The sequence below is a fragment of the Urocampus carinirostris genome, chromosome 8 (genome assembly GCF_059441175.1).
Source record: "Urocampus carinirostris isolate Australia breed hairy pipefish chromosome 8, RoL_Ucar_1.0, whole genome shotgun sequence".
NCBI lineage: Eukaryota > Metazoa > Chordata > Actinopteri > Syngnathiformes > Syngnathidae > Urocampus > Urocampus carinirostris.
This window is the reverse complement of record NC_142356.1, coordinates 26006789-26025611: the sequence shown is the minus strand read 5'-3', so window position 1 is coordinate 26025611 and position 18823 is coordinate 26006789. Positions and strand designations below refer to the sequence as shown.

The following is an 18823-nucleotide window of genomic DNA, read 5'->3' as shown; positions in this document are numbered from 1 at the left end:
AGTTGCCCAACCCCAATGGAAAACTCCAGCCCCGGAGCAAACTACAGCCCCCGGGCCACATACACGTATTCATATATATATATATATATATATATATATATATATCACTGTATAACCACTTATTGTACTGGGTATGCGATTACATTTTCATGTTCAAAAATACGTTTGAGAAGTGCTTGTGTAATTATATGTTGAGGAAAGTACTTATTGTTTCGGAAAACTGCATATTATATTTTTTCAGATGTACCGGTAATACTAAAGGGTATATTTTTTATTATTCAGCATCATATAAAACAATGTGACGGTTGGAGTAAAACAATTAATTCATTTTAGCAATTGTTGTGATTATGACACTGATTGAAAATGTAATTTTACTTGAGATCAATTGATGAATGAATGAATAAATGAATGAATGGCTTTATTGTCATGATACAATAGAATTGGAGGGTTTCTCCTTTCAGTGCAAGTAAAACAATTTCAAATGATAACTGTGTAAAAGGATATTTCCAGCCTGCGTTGTGACTCCAATCTTTCGTGACAATTTCTTGAATTGCGTTCCGACAGCTTGACTTTTCTGAACTGGCCATCAAAGTTCCTCCTTGGTGATGTTTTTCTCTTTCTTTTCTTCTTTTTTTACAGCCTGCAGGTACCTCCTCCTGTCCTCGTCCTCCTTTTGATTTGTTTCCAATATAAAGTTTATTATTCATTGTACTTTGTTATCATTACTACACGTTTTATTTCACATGGACAAAACGTTTACCTTTTGTCTATCTTTCGCTGCTTTCTTCATCTCCTTGTGAACAAAGGCAAGCAGGGCCTTCAACTTCCTGTCCCCAGTGTAAAACACTGCCTAGGAGGAAGACATTGTGGGTTTTACTTTGGTAGGGTTGGACTTCCTGTTGGAACTAACCTGTTTTGATCTTTTTTTTTTTTTTAAATACAGTACTTGTGTATATTAATTGGTGCTGGGTTCTTGCATTTGTTTCAGTGATTTTTAGTTTTACTTTTAAAGGTTTTCAATTGCTGCTTTAGTTATTAAAATGAGGGGCAGTGTGTATTATTTAGTACCACCTGGTGGTAATAGAAACAATTAAAAAAAATATTGATTTAAAATAATGAGGAAATATACATAAACTATAATAAAATGTACATACAAAATACTTGTAGGTCAATAGATTTGCATTTGTTTTACATAACATGAGCGACATAATTGTACGCCATTTTGCTTCTATGGGTACTTTTCTAAAGGTGGGGCAAAAAGGATGCTCTTTAGCATTCGTCTTGTGTTACACTACATGATACAGGGACATCTAGCGGCCAAATAATTCACACTGTCCCTTTAATGTTCTTATTTATTTTTCATTTGATGATCAGATTTATTACCATAGCTGATAAATTATCGTTCTGTGAACAAAACACCATTTAACTAGAGTTGTACATTTGAGTTTACTAGTTTTATTTTGGTAGTTTTTTTACTACCCGTGTGGGACTAGGGTGGCACGGCGGATGGGAGGTGAGCACCCCCCCCCCCCACTATGAGGAGGTCCAGGGTTCAATTCTAGCTACCTGCCTCCCCTTGCAGAGTTTGCATATTCTCCCTGTGCTTGCATTAGTTTCCTCCATACTGTCTTTTGTAAGTGAGCATGTGAATGGTTGTCTGTCTCTATGACTGGCTGGCAGCCGGTTCAGGGTGTCCCCAGTCCACTGCCCCAAAATGGCTGGGATGAGCTACAGCATCCCTGCGACCCTACTGAGTATAAGCGGAATGGATGGATGGATTTCTGTGACTTATGGTGAACTTGGACTTTTACAGATTCTTTTTCAGCAGATTTATACTTCCAGAATGGTACTCATGATCTGAACCAGCCAGTTCATGTTTCATGTTCACAGATCCCTTAACCACCAGGATTGTCGGGGCACCGCTTTCCGTGGTGTGTCCTGGGCAAGTACAGCCTGGCGGCGCCCATCCCTCACCAATATTGAGATCTTTTGTGATTGTTGTGGGACAAGCACAAACATGGAAATTGTGAATCGTACTCTCTCTGCGTGGAGGGCAGGGAATAGACAGAAGGACGGATAGGCGCGCTGGACAGACATGTTGATGTCGTTGGCCGAAGCATCGATGCGGGCGACTACCATGTCTTCGCGGTCTTTGAAGGCCTTAGCAAGCTCCTCCCACAGGGGGAACGCTGCACGGGACTCTTGACTGTAAGGCACATCTAGAATACGGACACACGGACGAAAGGTTTTTTTTTGAGGGATATACACAGTACTTAATACCTAGTAATTATTCAGTTGTAAATGTTTGTGAATATGCACGAGTGTGTGTGAATTAACTCACAAAACAAAACAAAGACGGTCCTGTTTGGGTTGAAGGCAACCGCTTCAAAAGTGCTTGCGACCAGTTCCTTCACTGGACGTTGATCCCATCCTTCTGGTATCGGTTCGCTTTGCATCTTGGGCTGATTAAAAAACACACAATCTCATTAATTTGCCTGCTTGACACTCACTCTATATTAGGGGTTAATACACATTTTGAAGCAAAGAGTAAATTCTTGATACTGACTAGTACAAAGGGTTTTGATAGGTTGATTCTGTTTTTAATATTGTCCGTTGTTATGACTATTAAGAACTTTCTACTCATTGTCACTTTTGGCCTATCATGTTGCTGTTCTTTGATTACCACACCCTTAAAGGCGGACCTTGCTTTTAAGATTTATTAAAAAGATCGGCCTCAGGGGAAGGCCTTTAAAACAGGTTGGAATTTCTTATCGGAGGTTTGGGCTCCCCTGTTCTCCTTGCAAGTTAAAAGGCCATTGATGTCTTCGCTCATTTTTTTCGTGTCTACTAAACTTTTAACTTAACAAGCTACCAGTTTGAAAGGCATATGTGAAACAACTGTTACCATGTTACAACTATGTTGTTAGTATGTTATAATTATGTTATTACTGGGTTGTATTTATTAGGAGTCGGTAAAAAATCATGTCGGTCAACCACATATACATCTTCCTTGAAAAAGAAACTATGCAATTACATATTTTAAAAATGTGCAATAAAAGTTATCATTAAATCAAACGAGTGTTATTTCACACCTGCTAGTGATAAAATCCATCCATCCATCCATCCTTCCATCCATTATCTGCACCGCTTATCCTCAGTAGGGTCGCGGGGGTGCTGGAGCCCATCCCAGCTATCTTCGGGCAGTGGGCAGGGGACACCCTGAACTGGTTGCCAGTCGCAGGGCACACAGGGACAGACAGTTCGCTTGCTCATTCACACCTAGGGACAATTTGGACTGGCCAATTAACCTGACATGCATGTTTTTGGAATGTGGGAGGAAACCGGAGTGCCTGGAGGAAACCCACGCAAGCACGGGGAGAACACGTGCTGACCACTGCCCCGCCGTGCTGCCTAGCGGTAAAATCATTCTTTATTGATGTGAATAATATAAAAAATGCCTAAACTATCATATAAATGTGATTTTTTTTTTAAATACTCGTAGTTTAAGAAATTATCTTTTTTTCACATACCTTGAGCCTTACTTAACAGTAGCTGACTCAATTGTCAGCAATCTTGCTTAATAAGGATAACCCAAAAACCAAAAACCGAGAAGAAAAATGGTGCAGTTTGGTCAGTTTAAGTCTCCGTAGTTGCCAGTGTTCTTTGTGGTTTGAGTATTTTAGATGCACTAAACAATACAGTGACATACTAATCGAAACAAACGACCCATCACGTTGAGCTTTTTAGCACTACACACTGTTCTTTACCTTAGCCTTGCCATCCAGGTAGTCCTGGCAGAAGGCCTGGATGGACTCGGCGTCCGGTGAAGTTGAAGGCATTTGGTAAGTCACGTGATCTGTCAGGTTGACCAAGCGCACTTGGGGTGCCTCGAAGTCCCGAACGCGGAAGTATTCCATCACCCGGCCGTTCCTTAGCTCAGACACATCCACCAGGACAAACACAATCTGAAATGACGGGTACAAGTTCATTTTATAGTGTTTTTGTGTTCGTGGTTATGTGGGCTTCCCACCTTCAATCTGAAGACCTCAGCAGCTGCGCTGAAGGCAGCGTTCAGCTGGTGGAAATCTTCCGCGCTTTTATTGACAAAAAGGAGGGCATGGTTGAGAACAGGCAAGGACAGGATCTGATTGGCTGTCTGACAAAAAAAGGAAAGTAGTATTTTAATGATATAGTTCAGTCACTGATTTTCATATGTTAAAGATGAAACACAAGTCAAAATAATCGTTATTACTGATATCTCAGCACCAGACATCAGATGCGTTGCTGCCACCAGGCGTTTAAGAGTGGAACTGCAAGAGCTGGCCATTGAGCATCATAAAATACCTTTCCAGAATATTCTGTGACAGGATCCATCTGGTAGACGCTGATAAAAGTCACCAAGTCATCTTTGGAGGTCTTTGGCGTCATCTCGTAGGCCTTAACCAACTCTGACTGCAAACAAAAATTAGAAGCAAGAGTCATAAAAACACAGACAACTGTTGAGCTGGTATTTTTCTCATAGTGACAGGCCGAAACGTTTTTTTTAATTGAACAAAGGTATTAACGTGTGATTTTGTGTATGTTAGCCATATAATATTCAAAATGTTTAAAACTACTACTAACAATAGTTTCACATCCTATTTGGAAACCCAAGTATCCCAAAATAGAAATTCTTCTCGGGCGGCGCAGTGGTTAGCGCGTGTGCGGCACAGTTTTAGGGTCTTGGAAACCTCCTGTGTGGGTTCAAATCCAGCTACCGGACTTTCTGTGCGGAGTTTGCATGTTCTCCCCGTGCTTGCGTGGGTTTCCTCCGGGCACTCCGGTTTCCTCCCACATTCCAAAGACATGCATTTCAGGTGGATTGCCCGGTCCAAATTGTCCCTAAGTGTGAATGAGCGAGCGAGTTGTCTGTCCCTGTGTGCCCTGCGATTGGCTGGCAACTAGTTCAGGGTGTCCCCTGCCCACTGCCCGAAGATAGCTGGGATGGGCTCCAGCACCCCCGCGACCCTACTGAGCATAAGCGGTGCAGCTAATGAGATGAGATGAGAAAGTCTTCTCTACTTTTCTGATCAACATTAACCCCAATGCTGGTTCCTTTTGTAGCTTTCATAAAGCCTCAAAGGATTTTAAAATTAAATTTTAGCTTTACTTGTGTAGAAAACTTTGCAAATTTAGAAGTTGCCTCCTGCCTCATTTCTCTCCTTATCCGCTGGATTCCTCAGGACACGAAAATGACAGAAATTTAATAAAGGAATGTTTGAAGCCTGGTCTATCCGTCAAAATGATTAAAGATGTCAAAACATTTGGCTTCAGAACTGGGTCTAACCAATTGATTTTAGTTGAATCTTCCAACCAGATCACTACTTCTGATCAGATCATGTTTATTTATAGAAGCGTCCTCGATCTCCAATATAATGCTTCATAACTTGTACCACATAAGGGTGGGGAAGTGATTGCTATGGGCGTTGCTCATCCGGTGCGCAAGAGAGAAGATCCTTAGTTTCGTATTGGTGGAGAAAACAACAGCTACAAAGCTAGCCATCCTTTTAAGACCTTTCTGTTTTTTATTTTGTTTGAAGTTTTCAGTCTGCATACTGTTTACACAGTTCCTTTGGGACTGAGTTTATTGAGTAATGCTAACACATGCTGCCAGAAAGCACTTTGTAAAATAGGGATAGGGACAACAAAGGAACCAGCATTTACGTCGCCTCCAGGTCAGTCTTGTTGACCAACTCTGTGACTGGTCCCAGGAGGTCCGTGGGACTCCATGATTGAAGAAAGGTGATTTTTATGGCTTGAGACGGTCTTCTGTGAGTAGTTTCTTTGTCATTTGCTTATTTTTCCCAAACTTCTCCAGACTGTCTCACTACTGCCTGACCAAGAAGTGACCTTAATTGGTTAGTTGATCGGATAATGAAATTTGAGTGATCCGAGAAATATTGATCTGAAATGAATAACAACCAAACTATTAAAGACAAGTTTTTCTCTAACTGTGTAGTTTCTCCCTGTGCCTATCTTTCCCTCTGTCCCTTAATATTAGTATTTCGTCCAAAGTAAAGTGTTTTATCGAATTATTTCTCCTTTTTTTTAATTTCTCTTTATTCTTCTGTAAATTTGTAGTAAATGAATTCCCTTGAATATTTGAGTGTGTGTCGCGTTTAAAAAATACAGAAGCTTTCCGTGTAAAAGACCTGGTTTGTAAACCTTTTTCCTGACCAAAATCAAGCACCCTAAGTACTTTCAAAGCTAATTTTTGCTGTTTATGCAGTACCCGGCATTTTGGTCTCTTCACCTGACCTCTAAGGGCTGATGATGCTTCACATCATAACGTCGTACAAACATATTCCAGCTGCCGTCAGTCACGAGTAAAAAAGAAAAGCTATGGGAAACAGAGCAGGCGTCTATTATAACAATTTCAAGCAATTCCAAGCGCTTCACCTAAAATTCAAGCACGTTTCAAACCTTGAAAACACAACAATAAAATTTAAGCATTTTCAAGGATTACGAACCCTGAAAAGGAGTCACAATTAGGTTGTGCACATAGCCAAACTTTGGGTTATGAGATTGATCACAAGGTTTTTCAGCCGTTTTTCCTAAAATAAATATCTAAACAGCTGTGATGCACAGACAGACAAGACGAAAGCAGGTTCACCTCATCAATTTAATTAATCAATCAATTACATAACAGGGCAGCACGGTGTCACAGTGGTTAGCGCGTGTGTGGCACAGTTCTGAGGTTGTGAGATCAAACCTCCTGTGTGGAGTTTGTATGTTCTCCCCGTGCTTGTGTGGGTTTCCTCCAGGCACTCCGGTTTCCTCCCACATTCCAAAAACATGCATGTCAGGTTAATTGGCCAGTCCAAATTGTCCCTAGGTGTGAATGAGCGAGCGGGTTGTCTGTCCCTGTGTGCCCTGCGACTGGCTGGCAACCAGTTTAGGGTGTCCCCTGCCCATTGCCCCCCGAAGACAGCTGAGATGGGCTACAGCACCCCTGCAACCCTACTGAGGATAAGCGGTGCAGATAATGGATGGATGGATTACATAACAAATAATTTGTTGATCTCCTAAATACGCATGCGTACTTGTTTAAGGAGCAGCACGACATCCCACTTAACATCATATTTACTGATGATATCATCATTTTGCGTCACAGCAAAGTTGATATCTGGGAGGCTGATTGAAGTGGAGTAAAATACTTGAACGTATTCACTGTCCAGCTCCTACACATACACACACATACACACACAAAAAATAATCAAAAACAATACAGAGACCCCTCGCTACTTCTGTTATCGCTGGTTTATTCCTTTGCGGATTTGATCTGAATTGATTTTGCCTTTATAACCATTGATATCATTGAATCGTGCATTGTGTTCTGTTAAACAGCACACTGCCGGGGGCAGATTAGGAAGGGCGCTCTGTGTTGGGTGGGTGTGACAATCTGTGTGCGTGACTCTGATAGCCTGATGTAAGCTGTCAGTCAAACAGCCGGCAGGAGCTGCCTCTGTCATAATTTTAGGAAACATAGCAGCTTTTAACGGCTTGTTACATTGAGAACAAACTAAGCAATTACATTTTACTCCAAGGAAAGTCAGAGGAGCGCAACAACATTGTCATCACCAGCAGGTGCTACGTGAGACGGCGGTGCTACTTGTCCAGCTTACTGCTAACAGGCTAACAACGCTTCAAAGTCATCGCTGCGGACCTAAATTCTTCCCAACGCTAGGCCCATTAGCCATGAAATGGATGACTTGGAGCGACAACTTCTTGGAAACCGCTACATTCGGACTGTATTATTTTCACCATCGCGGAGATTTGTCTCCATTGGAGGACACGCGATGCTAGCTCGCAGCTAGCCGGCCCGTCTCTAAATTGCTTTCTTACACTGAAGGAGAAGCCCTTCAATTACATTTTACTTTTGTACAATGACAATGAAACCATTCATGGAACTACTATTATGTGGTGTGTGCTATTATTTGTAGATCTATCCGGTAATTGTTATTTCGTAACAGTCCTGAACTCGTCCTAAACAGTCCTGAAGTCGGCAATTATGTAATTTCGAGGTAAGTATAATCCTTTTAAGGTTTTTATGAAGGTGCTAAGTACCTTCGAGGATTTCCACTTTTCGCGGGAGGTTTTGCTTTAACTTCGAAAACCGAGGGATCTCTGTTATTGATGGGAAGAGAAAAAAAACGACTTGTGAGCGTCACGGATTTTACCTGAAAGAATCCAACCACACTAAGCTCCTCCTCCGAGCTCTCCAATTGGCTTAGCTCAGTGACAAGATCAGCAGCAGACCCCGCCCTCCTTTTCAACCATGTCAGGATGGAAGCGGAGCTCTTCGGAACTTGAATCGGACGTCGTCAGGTGGGAAATATTTTCATTCTTAAATATTTTTGGCTCAGAAACTAAGCAAGCTTATAGTTTTCATAAAAGTTTTATAGAGAACAAAAAACCTACATGTAATTTGTTGCGCTAATGAAAAAAGAGAACACACTATAAATTACATTTTTAGGGTTCCACTTGGATATTTATCAATAATAATTCAAATAATACATTTTAAATATATAGCTTTTAAGTAGTTTAAACTTGTTTCTTTTTCATTCCCTGGTTTAATGCAGGCTTGTCAATCATATGGCCCACGGGCCTGACCCAGCCCTTTGAAATACTTAATTTGGCCTGCCATGAATTTCAGAACATGTCAAGAAAAAGTGAGTCTATAGGTCATTTTGAGAAAAAAAGATTATTTTTCAAATAAATGGAAACCAAGTCCTCCGTCTGTCACGGTTGCCATGGCGCCAAATTGGCCCCGCCCGTGTGGCGCCAGCTGCGGCGTTGACAGATTGGCTTCCCTGCTATTTAAACCCAGTCCTGTCACTCTCCTTTTGTCAGTCTGTCTGCGTACCTCTGTTTTTTCTTTTTTTTCAAGGCAAGCCTTTTTCCACCCCTGACTCATGCCTGTCCTGTTTTTGCTCCCGTTTGTCTCCGGCTACAACCCGATTTGATCCCGACCACGGCTGCTCTCCCGTCCCGACTTACAACCCCTTTTTGTTTCTGACTACGTCTACTCTCTCGTTCTGGCTTACGACTCGTTTCCGACCCCGACCACGTCTTGCTCTCCCAGTCACGGCTACCGACCAGTTTTCCGCCCCTGACACCGCCATCGCTCGCAACGGAAGATCAACTTCCGTGTTCGGATCACAATCCGAGTACGAGAGCAACTTGCTTCCCGCGCCCAGCGAACACCGGATCGTGGGCGCAGCCCTTCCTCTCTCTTTCAATAAAACTTGCGGTAAACGTCACGCAAGTGGGTCCTGTTTCCGTTCTGGTCCTAACACCGTCAGGCTGCTATAGGGCAGTTAAGGATGACCTGTACTCCCAGCTTTAGAAGGCCCAGCCTAGTAGCAAAAAAAAAAAAGTTTTTTCATAGCTCACACTTTGCTACAGTTACCTCAGTAGTTGAGTTTTCCTTTTTACTCAAGTCATGATTTGGATGACTAATTCTACTTAAGTCATTGTTATTCCAAGGTAACAATACAGTTATTTTTTGGGCTATTCTACCCACCTTTCATTGAAAATAAATTAAACCTACCTGGACATGTTACAAAGTTAACTTTGTCTCCAAAAAGGTAGAGCCTGATGTTCGGAGGTCCCATTGCGTTAAGTTCTTTGGTTAAATCTTTGTCCTTTGTCACATCTACCGTCGCAAAGACAACATCCGAGTCCTTTAGATCACCAGAGGCTCCTTGAAAAATTTCGGACAAATGGCGACTGTCCGCAGACAGCGGAGCGTCTGGACGGGGACAACACATAAGACAAGTAAAAATTTAGACTTAGAATTGAATTAGAATTGTCTTTATCATCTCAATATTGTTGTTACAACGAGATTAGGTGTGTTATGACAGGATAATTTCGTTATAAATATTTAAAGGTGAAAAATAAGCAAAAAATGAATTTTAGGACAAATAGGCAAAGCTATTTAAACGTTAGAGCTTGAAGACTGGCCTAAATTGTAAGTGCATCAGCACAATAGTGCAATGAATTAACTTAAGGCCCTTTACAGACTCTTAAAGGGACAGTGTGTAAGGTTTGTGTGAGTCCTAGTGGTACAAAAAATCTTTCAATAAAAATAAAAACCATTGATTTGAATATGCAAAAATACCCTGACTATCTCCCAATTTTAATTCTTATTTAAAAAAAATCATAGGTCAAGGAATTTGTATTTCTTTTCTATCCCTACAAGGCAGCCGCCATGTTTGCCTGGCAGCTACCCTGTGCTCTGTTGCACTGGTTTTCATTTGTATTGGACAACATTGCCATCCAGCGGTCAAATATTACACACGGGCTTCGATGTGAGAGGAATCTCACAATAATTTTGTAATGCTTTGTATATCAATTTTAATGTTAGTCAACAAACCCGATTTACAGACTTCAACAAACTAGATCTGTTCATGGGTAAGTAACCTCATCTCTACGGAATTGGGTGTAACGCTTTTTGTGAATGGTACTATCATAGATCATTTGAATCTTCAGATTTGAATTACCGTAATAATTCGTCTATGAACGCAGACGTGTGTTCAAGGCGCACACCTGACTTTTTATTCGGTATGAATTTTGTTTCACTTATTCTCGGCTCAAACTAAGCCTTGTGCGAGAAAAACGTTGTTGAATATGTGCAGCCGTGGTTTAAATCATTTAATAACGTGGTAAGCTGTATACACAATACCAACATAAAATTTACAATCTATTTATTTCATTTCCTTCAAAGTCCAATTCATTATCTGATATACTAAAGCGGGGGTGTCAAACTCATTTTAACCAGGGGGGGGGCACATGATAGAACAAACTCGGGGGCTAGGCTAGTAGATTAGAGAGAAAGAAAAACAGAGAGAAAGAAACAAGAGCGAGGGGGTAAAAGTAGGGAGGGTGTGGCAAAAAAGAGAAAGAGAGAGAGAGAGAGAGAGAAACAAAATAAATAAAAAGAGAAATAGAAAGAAAGAGAGAAAGAACAAAATCCAAAGAGAAATTGAAAGAAAGAAAAGAGAAGGGGAGAAAGAGAGAAGGAGAAAGCAAGAGAGAGAGAGAGTGCAAAATAAGGTAAAAAGACTCAGATAAAAAGAGACAAAGAGAAACAAAAAAGAGAGTGAAAGGGAGAGAGATAGAAAGTGAGAGAAAAGGGGAGGAAGAGAGAGAGAAACAAAATAAATAAAAAGATAAATAGTGAGAGAGGGGAAAGAAAGAGAGAGAGAACGTAATCCAAAGAGAAATAGAAAGAATGAAAGAAAGAAAGAAAGGAAAGAGAAGGGGAGAAAGAGAGAAGGAGAAAGCAAGAGAGAGAGAGCAAAATAAGGTAAAAAGACACAGATAGAAAGAGACAAAGAGGAACAAAAAAGAGAAAAAGAGAGAGTGAACGGGAGAGAGAGAGAGAGAGAGAGAGAAAAGGGAGGAAGAGAGAGAGAGAGAGAGAGAGAGGAGAGAGAGAGAGAGAGAGAGAGAGAGAGAGAGAGAGAGAGAGAGAGAGAGAGAGAGAGAGAGAGAGAGAGAGAGAGAGAGAGAGAGAGAGAGAGAGAGAGAGAGAGAGAGAGAGAGAGAGAGAGAGAGAGAGAGAGAGAGAGAGAGAGAGAGAGAGAGAGAGAGAGAGATACAAGTACAGCGTTTGTGAGATGCACCTGGCATTGACAACAGCAAGTGGACATATTTCAACCTGCAGCTGATTTTTCTCTTGCGCTTCTCTGAGCATTGTCTGGCGGGCTGGATTCAATCCCTTAGCGGGCCTGAGAGTTATATTCCTAGTCGTGCTTTTCTGCGTTTATTGATACATTTCATTTCCGTTTTCTCAAAAAGAAAACTCACCGAACACGATTTGAATTATATTAAAAAAAAATGAAATAATGTTATAAGATACGAGGAAAACATATACGTTGATGGAGGCATGAAAGCCGAACGTAATTCAGCCTAATGTAAAATCAACAGTGCCAGTAATAAACTTACAGAAGTGCACCAGTAGCTGCTTGTAGCGCCTCAATGCTTGGTTGAAATTGTCTTTATTCAGCTGTAAAATTCCGTTCCTTTCCGGGAGTGTTTTTGTTTCTGAGGTGACTAGAGCGAGGTTACGGAGTGCCACGGCCAAAATCAGCAAGAGCGACAACAGAGGCGGTCTCGCCATTTTTGCGACTTGCCCCGCTGACAGGAGTGCCCGACGGCTGAACACAGCACTGGTATTTATCAATGTTTTCAGGCGTGTTTTGTCGTTCATTAACTGCTGTTATCTAAGCATTGACGGTTGCTCGTATCAAAACAATTGTTAATACTATAGTTGCCTAATCATGTACTTTGCCTAACAAGGTCAAAATGGAGGTCCAAAAACGGGAACAAACGCTACCAAGACACATATCTATTTAGTGCAGACGATAATTTATTGCTGATCATTGAATAATTGAACCCCTCTTGAGTTATCTTAGAATTACAATAAACACAGTACAAATATTTTAGATGCTAAACATTTTTTTTAAATAAAAACTAATACAAACTTTGTCAAAAAAAAAATCTATGACAATTCTTTCAGAACTAAAAGAGTCAAACTCTAACAAATACATAACTGTAAAACAATGTTGTAAATTAAATGTCTTTGAGATGAAGAAGTGTGTTAGTTATCTCCCACCCTATTGTAAAAGTTTGTGAAAACAACCTTTCATGTCTCAGCTTCAGAAAACACATTTTTGTATACTATGTAATGTAACTAAACCCTCAATTGTGGTGAGGCTTAATGGATCGTTACTTAAGTCCCTATGTACCCTGATGCAGTCGTTGGCTGTAAGAGCCTGCAAGGCTTTCTCCGCTTCCCTAAAAAATTCGGAATCATGTCATGTTATCTTGTCCATTAATACTTATTCATTAATGACCGATGCTGTCTTTTGTGCCGTATCTAAATAAAGCCCTAAATGATAAATACAGTAATCCCAAATTGTCTTGTCAGCTTCTTTTCATTGCTTTCCCCAAAAAGCACAAAATTACTTGAAATACAGGGGAAATAAAGAAAAAATATAAACAAGGAAGAAAAATATAGTAAGAAAAAAGGTAGGGGGAAATGAGAAAATGAAAAAGAGGTTTTAGTGGGTCCCTTCAATTAGTGCATTACCAATAATAATGTAACATTATGCACAGAATGAAATCATAATTTTGGGGGGAAAAAATCTTTTATTCTACTAAATTATAGTAGCATTTATTTTTTTCATTCCAACACACGATGTCGCTGTGTTGTCTAACTCATTTAAGACTTCTTTATACAGTACCAAGCAACTTAAATGTCAAGCAACTCAATCTCTGGAAAACACAAAACAAATTAGTGTTTAAAAATATTTCCTATTTAGTGCAACAACAAATAAGGTATTTAATACAAGAATAAACTTTACATTTCTTATGTAAAACACATTGAATGAAAAGCACAGGAAGCATAAGTTAAAATATTTTCAGATGTACAAAGAATGAAAAAATAAAAACAATTTACAATTTTTTACTCAACAAATTTAAAGTCAACAACACAGAATCCCTTGAAAATAAGGTGGCATTCACTATCTCTTATTTAGACTGGAATGAAGGCACAAGGGAAAAAAATCACGGCACGCCAGTGGCCTGTGGTCATTTTCAGTCGACTGCAAGTGGCAAGCGCTTTACAGGCCATCCTGTTTTTCCTTAATGAATGTTCCACAAATGCAAAATAATCTAAAAACAGTTCTTACTAGGAGGGGCACATCAAATTGTAAATCTAATTCTGACTTGACTTCTGAGGCAGAAATGAAGAGTTCCTTTAGGTCCATTTAAAAAATGTCTCAATAATCCAAGCAGGCGCCTTGTCACGATTTATGGTGTACATGTAAATGTTTTTGGCACTGAGGACAGTAGTGATGAACATCCCACATATCTGGAATCATGAAGGGAATCAGGCAGATGCCACAAACCAATCTGGTAAAAAACATAAACATTGGTAAAAATCCTTGAGATGCGAACCAGCCAATGTGCTGATTACCCAGAAAACGCCAGGACACTGCACAGGATGAAGGCGCTCTTCCCGGGAATTTGTTTGGTTTTGGTGGTAATGTTGCTGTGGCAGTGTGGACATTGAATGTTGCCCGGAGAGGCCAACAAGTCTGAGATAGTTGGCGTTTGTTCTGATGCTGGCTGCAATACCACTGCTTCTGTTGGGTAACAATTAAACACGAGAAGACAATGGTTTAAATCAGTGTTTCTTAACTGCTCTGACTTGAGGACCCACCTTTCCATCCTAATGATAAGTATCAATCCAAATTGATAAAAAAAATTCCACTTCTCAAATTAATCGAATGAATGGATTGTTGAGTTTAAAGAAGAGATAATATCATATACTCACGTTTTTTCAAAAACAAATTGACCGGAGAAACCAAAACGACTTCATGTACTGTATATACTTTCATATAAGCCCACATTGGATATTAGCGACCCTCTAAAACGGCTTTAAAATAGCCACATACTAGAATAAATTTGAAATATTAATAAAATATGAATGTAAACATCGATAATTACCGTATTTTCCGCACTATAAGGGCGCACCCCAAAAAATAGTTTTTGGTCCTATATTTTCCATACATAAGGCGCACCGGATTATAAGGCGCTACAATGGGAACGTCGACAAAACAGTCAGATAGTTCTGTCAAACTTATTACCCCCTTAACATTCCGAAAGCTTGCGAAGAGGCAAATACGTGTCTCAGACATGTACGGAAACAGTGTCTGTACCATGTCACCAATCACTCAAATGCATCGTTCCAAATATCATTCGGAAGGTTAAAGTCTTGGGATTCAAGAAATGCCAAACATTTCTTAGTTTCCATTTTATTTTTTGCTGGCAACTGTGTGGACAGCAAAGTAAGAATTTTATTGTGCAGGGAAACGGGGTTCTTTACTGTGCATATGACAATAAACACTTTGAATTGAATTTAGTTTAAAAATAGACTCATCACAGAAACATTAAGATCGTTCTAAAACAAGATACCGGGAAAATATAAAGCCGCATAGCTCACCTAAGTTCTTTTGCAGCTATAGCGTTCAATAATTATTCGTAACCATGGTCTTCTTACAACCGTGAGTGTAGTAAATCCAGTTGAGTAAAATATTTACAAATACAGAATGGTAAAAAATGTTTTTTCTATGCCATAGTGCAACCTAACGTGTGATTCACATTCATCTTTTTTGGCCAATTGCAGGCTTTGTTTCGCCCCTTTAGCCTATGCGAGCCTGTAAATGCTAAAAAGGATCCGCCCCCTTTACCTCCGAATAACTTTAGCCAATAGTGATCGATTCAAATGATGATTGACACATTGGCTGGGAAATGAAACGCCGGCATATGTATCCCAGCATACACCGCGGACGACTTCGCCTTCGTGGGAAAATCTAGTCGGCGGCTGCTTGCCTTAGTTGCAAGACTTTGCGACTTAATATTGATCCATATATAAGGTGCACTGTATTATAGGGCGCATGGTCAGCTTTTGAAAAAAATAAAGGCTTTTAGGTGCACCTTATAGTGCGGAAAATACGGTATGTAGTTTACTGGTAAAAAGCTAAAAATCTAACATTTGTAAACCATTTACTGTACTGTCCAGCAACGCTTCAATCGCAGATTCGTATACACTATTTTCGAATTTGGCAGTCGTTTCCTTCTTCAACTTGCTCATTATTGTCTGTGTTTCCCACTTTGGTTGGGGGGAAGTGTAGTTTAGTATCAAATGTTGCCGTTAAGAGAAACGTCCACACACCACATGTGAGTGCAGTCGTATGGCCTTAAACAGCACGCCCGTCACTCCTATTTTAAGCAAAGTCACATTTGGATGGGTGTTTTCTTCATCTCTGGTTGATAAATGGTTGTCATCAATACAGCTACAGTGGATGGTTTGCTTTGGGAGTGGTGCCGGGCTTTGGCGGCATCCAGAGGCTATATTTAAAACTCCAGGTCATTGTTTGACGTGATGCGTGTGTTTGACACCCATGATCTACTGCTTGTGCTTGTTTTATTTGCACATTCCTCATTGGGCGTAACTAGTGAACTCAGCTTCTATTATCAACCACTTTTTGAGTGGGAAGACCTTTAATGTCAATTTATTACCTACCTAACGGGGTTAGATTGATGTTGACTGGAGAGGTCTGTGGGGGCCTGAAGGTTCTTGGCATTAAAACCGGAAATGGATCTGGACACACATTAAGCCATGACAAAGTCAAATGACCTTTTACCATTAGAATGTCTATTCTTACTGGTTTCTTGATAGGGTGGTGGGGCCAAAGATTGTGAAATGGAGATGTAATAAGAAGGCGGAGGAGTGCTCATGTCAACTCTCTCCAAATCTGCAGCGGAAGATGGCATTGTGTCTTCTTCGTACAATGGAGGCTCCATCTGTGGATTGACAAAATAAAATCTGACAATGAAGACAAACAAGATATATTGTCACTCATACATGTATGCTCCTAGACTTCTTTGTGGTAATTCTATAGATCCCTGCTGAGAAAGGAGGGCTAAACAGCCGCTTGAAAATTGTAGTTGACTCCCAATTTATTACACGCTTTTAAATACCCTTATAAAAACTGACATAATTATCAAAACAATTTAAAATAATAATAACTCATACAAAAACTAAAAAAAAGCGTTCACTCGCAAAAAAACACATTTTCTTAGAATCCAATTCCAAAAACTAAATTTCCATCCATCCATCCATTATCTGCACCGCTTATCCTCAGTAGGGTCGCGAGGGTGCTGGAGCCCATCCCAGCTGTCTTCAAGCAGTGGACACCTTGAACTGGTTACCTGCCAGTTGCAGGGCACATAGGGACAGAAAATTCGCTTGCTCATTCACACCTAGGGACAATTTGGACCGGCCAATTAACCTGACATGCATGTTTTTGGAATGTCGGAGGAAACCGGAGTGCCCGGAAGAAACCCACGCAAGCACGGGGAGAACATGCAAACACCACACAGGAGGTTTGATCTCATGACCTCAGAACTGTGCCACATACGCGCTTACTACTGTGGCGCCATGTTGCCCTAAAAACTAAATTTAAAAACCAAATTCCAAAACAAACCATTGAAAAATCCCAGCAAACTTTTTGGCTTCAGAAGCGGATGGACATCATTGTAATTTGTAGAATTTGTATATAAGTGTATGAATTTTAAAGCAATTAAATGTCAGCATAGTTGTCCTTGTGCAACAATATCTTTGTTTAATCATTTCCAACAGCTGACTAAGGCTGCAACCATAAGTTGACGTTGTCGACAAAAATAGATAATGAAAAGAGTAGACAAGGAATTACATTGTCAACTATTGTCACCAGACACGTTTTTCCAACGGAGTGAGGCATCAAATGTCTGCTGAGATACGCGTCGTACACAATAGCGTCTCTGTCTCAAGCAGTGACATAAAAGTTTACTTAACAACATTTCTAAAGACTGGAAGCATTTTATCCTAGATACGGCAAATTAAAAGCCAACAGTCCTTGCAAAGTTTGCAAAGCAGACCTAGTGTATCATGGTGGTACCTCAGAGATGCATGAATATTTAAAGAGAACAGTTGGACAACAGAGTCTGAATCACCTCTGTAAGATTCAAGTAACATTTAAGTCATTACAGTTATTAAGACATGCAATGTACATTTTATATGTGTATATTTCGCTATAAAAGAGAGTTTGAGCGTAATGCCAGACTGCGCCTGACATACATATAAGTAATTAAATGCATGCAGTCAGAAAAATAAACAGTTGTTAAAACGACTTACATCTGTTGTTAAACTGTTTGATTTTAAATTGTTGAGAATCATAAAGTACTTTTATTTCAGACTTTGCAGTTGACCACTGAATGTACACCACAAAATGCAAATATTTTTTTTGTTTACTGTTTGATTTTCATTTATTATTTCTTTGTCTGTCCCTAAACAATGGACTTATGGATTTATGTATATATGTCTTTATTTATATATGTCTATAGTGACAGATCACTGCGTCTAATTGGTTTTAGATAGGACTTTTTAATTTAGTTTTTGTACAAATCTGCAGTAAGTTAAATAAAGGAAGATTTTTTATGATTTGCTACATAATTAAATCAACTATAAGCAAAATTTAAGAAAAAAAAGTTTAATTTTTCACTTATTCAACTAATCGTTTCAATAATCAGTGACTAGTCAATTATTAAAATAGTCTATAGATAGATAGATACTTTATTCATCCCCGCAGGGAAATTCACAGTTTCAGTTGCTGGCCCACTGCTGACACTACATTTCGGTGACTGAGTTCAAAATATTGCGAGCTGCTTAGTTGCAGCACAAAACATTATTCAGTTATCTTCAGCAGTGGACCTCCATATACAGTTTACAAATAAATACAGGACATAAAGCATACTTTTCTGATCTAATTTATTATTATTCTAAGTCCCAAAAGGATATTTTAAAAATGGCGGAAGATAATAGATTCTATTACATTTTGATAGGTTGATATAACCGAAAATACAGTTTCTTCAAAATGTAATTTAAACAAATCTCAAACAAAAAAAAATAAACAACTTAGAATGTTTCATCTTGAAGTATTTCACTAGGTCATTTATCCAATATACAAAAATAATCTTGTCAAAAAAATCAGGCATGATAACAAATATTTGTTTAGAAAGAAAGTAAATCGATTTACAATATGTCCACTGTACATTTATGTAAGGTGAATGTGATCGGTGCAGAGCGTCCTACCTTGGAGAGGTTGCAAGCTGGACTGCAATAAGCAACTTGTCTATGATAACTGCAAGATCAAAGCCCGTCCAACCA

General features: G+C 39.6%; 2 protein-coding genes across 2 annotated transcripts in view; both read right to left on the bottom strand.

The window, feature by feature from the left end:
• Positions 1-503: 503 nt before the first annotated feature.
• Positions 504-12384, bottom strand: LOC148361445 (protein disulfide-isomerase). Its single transcript, XM_088342122.1, has 11 exons — positions 11992-12384; positions 9593-9793; positions 8220-8347; positions 7083-7220; positions 4345-4452; positions 4031-4156; positions 3768-3965; positions 2342-2462; positions 2038-2219; positions 761-850; positions 504-670 (listed from the first exon to the last, which is right to left on the bottom strand). Exons 1-11 carry the CDS (start codon positions 12254-12256, stop codon positions 587-589), a joined length of 1641 nt encoding a protein of 546 aa, XP_088198248.1. The 5' UTR covers positions 12257-12384; the 3' UTR covers positions 504-586.
• Positions 12385-13853: 1469 nt separating this feature from the next.
• The window catches only part of LOC148361444 (uncharacterized), a 37546-nt gene continuing 32576 nt past the window's right edge, over positions 13854-18823 (bottom strand). Inside the window, exons 8-11 of the mRNA XM_088342890.1 lie at positions 16281-16419; positions 16139-16216; positions 14027-14195; positions 13854-13962 (exon numbers count right to left, since the gene is read on the bottom strand). Coding sequence (XP_088199016.1) covers positions 13854-13962; positions 14027-14195; positions 16139-16216; positions 16281-16419 — 495 coding nt within the window. The remainder of the gene's footprint in view (positions 13963-14026; positions 14196-16138; positions 16217-16280; positions 16420-18823) is intronic.

Excerpts from the sequence above, each read along its gene's own strand:
- LOC148361445 (XM_088342122.1), bottom strand. The coding sequence starts at position 12,256 with ATGAACGACAAAACACGCCTGAAAACATTGATAAATACCAGTGCTGTG. Across the intron at positions 7,221-8,219 it reads GTGTGGTTGGATTCTTTCAG|GAGCTGGACAGTGAATACGT; the intron begins GTAAAATCCGTG and ends GTGTATGTGTAG. Across the intron at positions 3,966-4,030 it reads CTGAGGTCTTCAGATTGAAG|ATTGTGTTTGTCCTGGTGGA; the intron begins GTGGGAAGCCCA and ends CCGTCATTTCAG.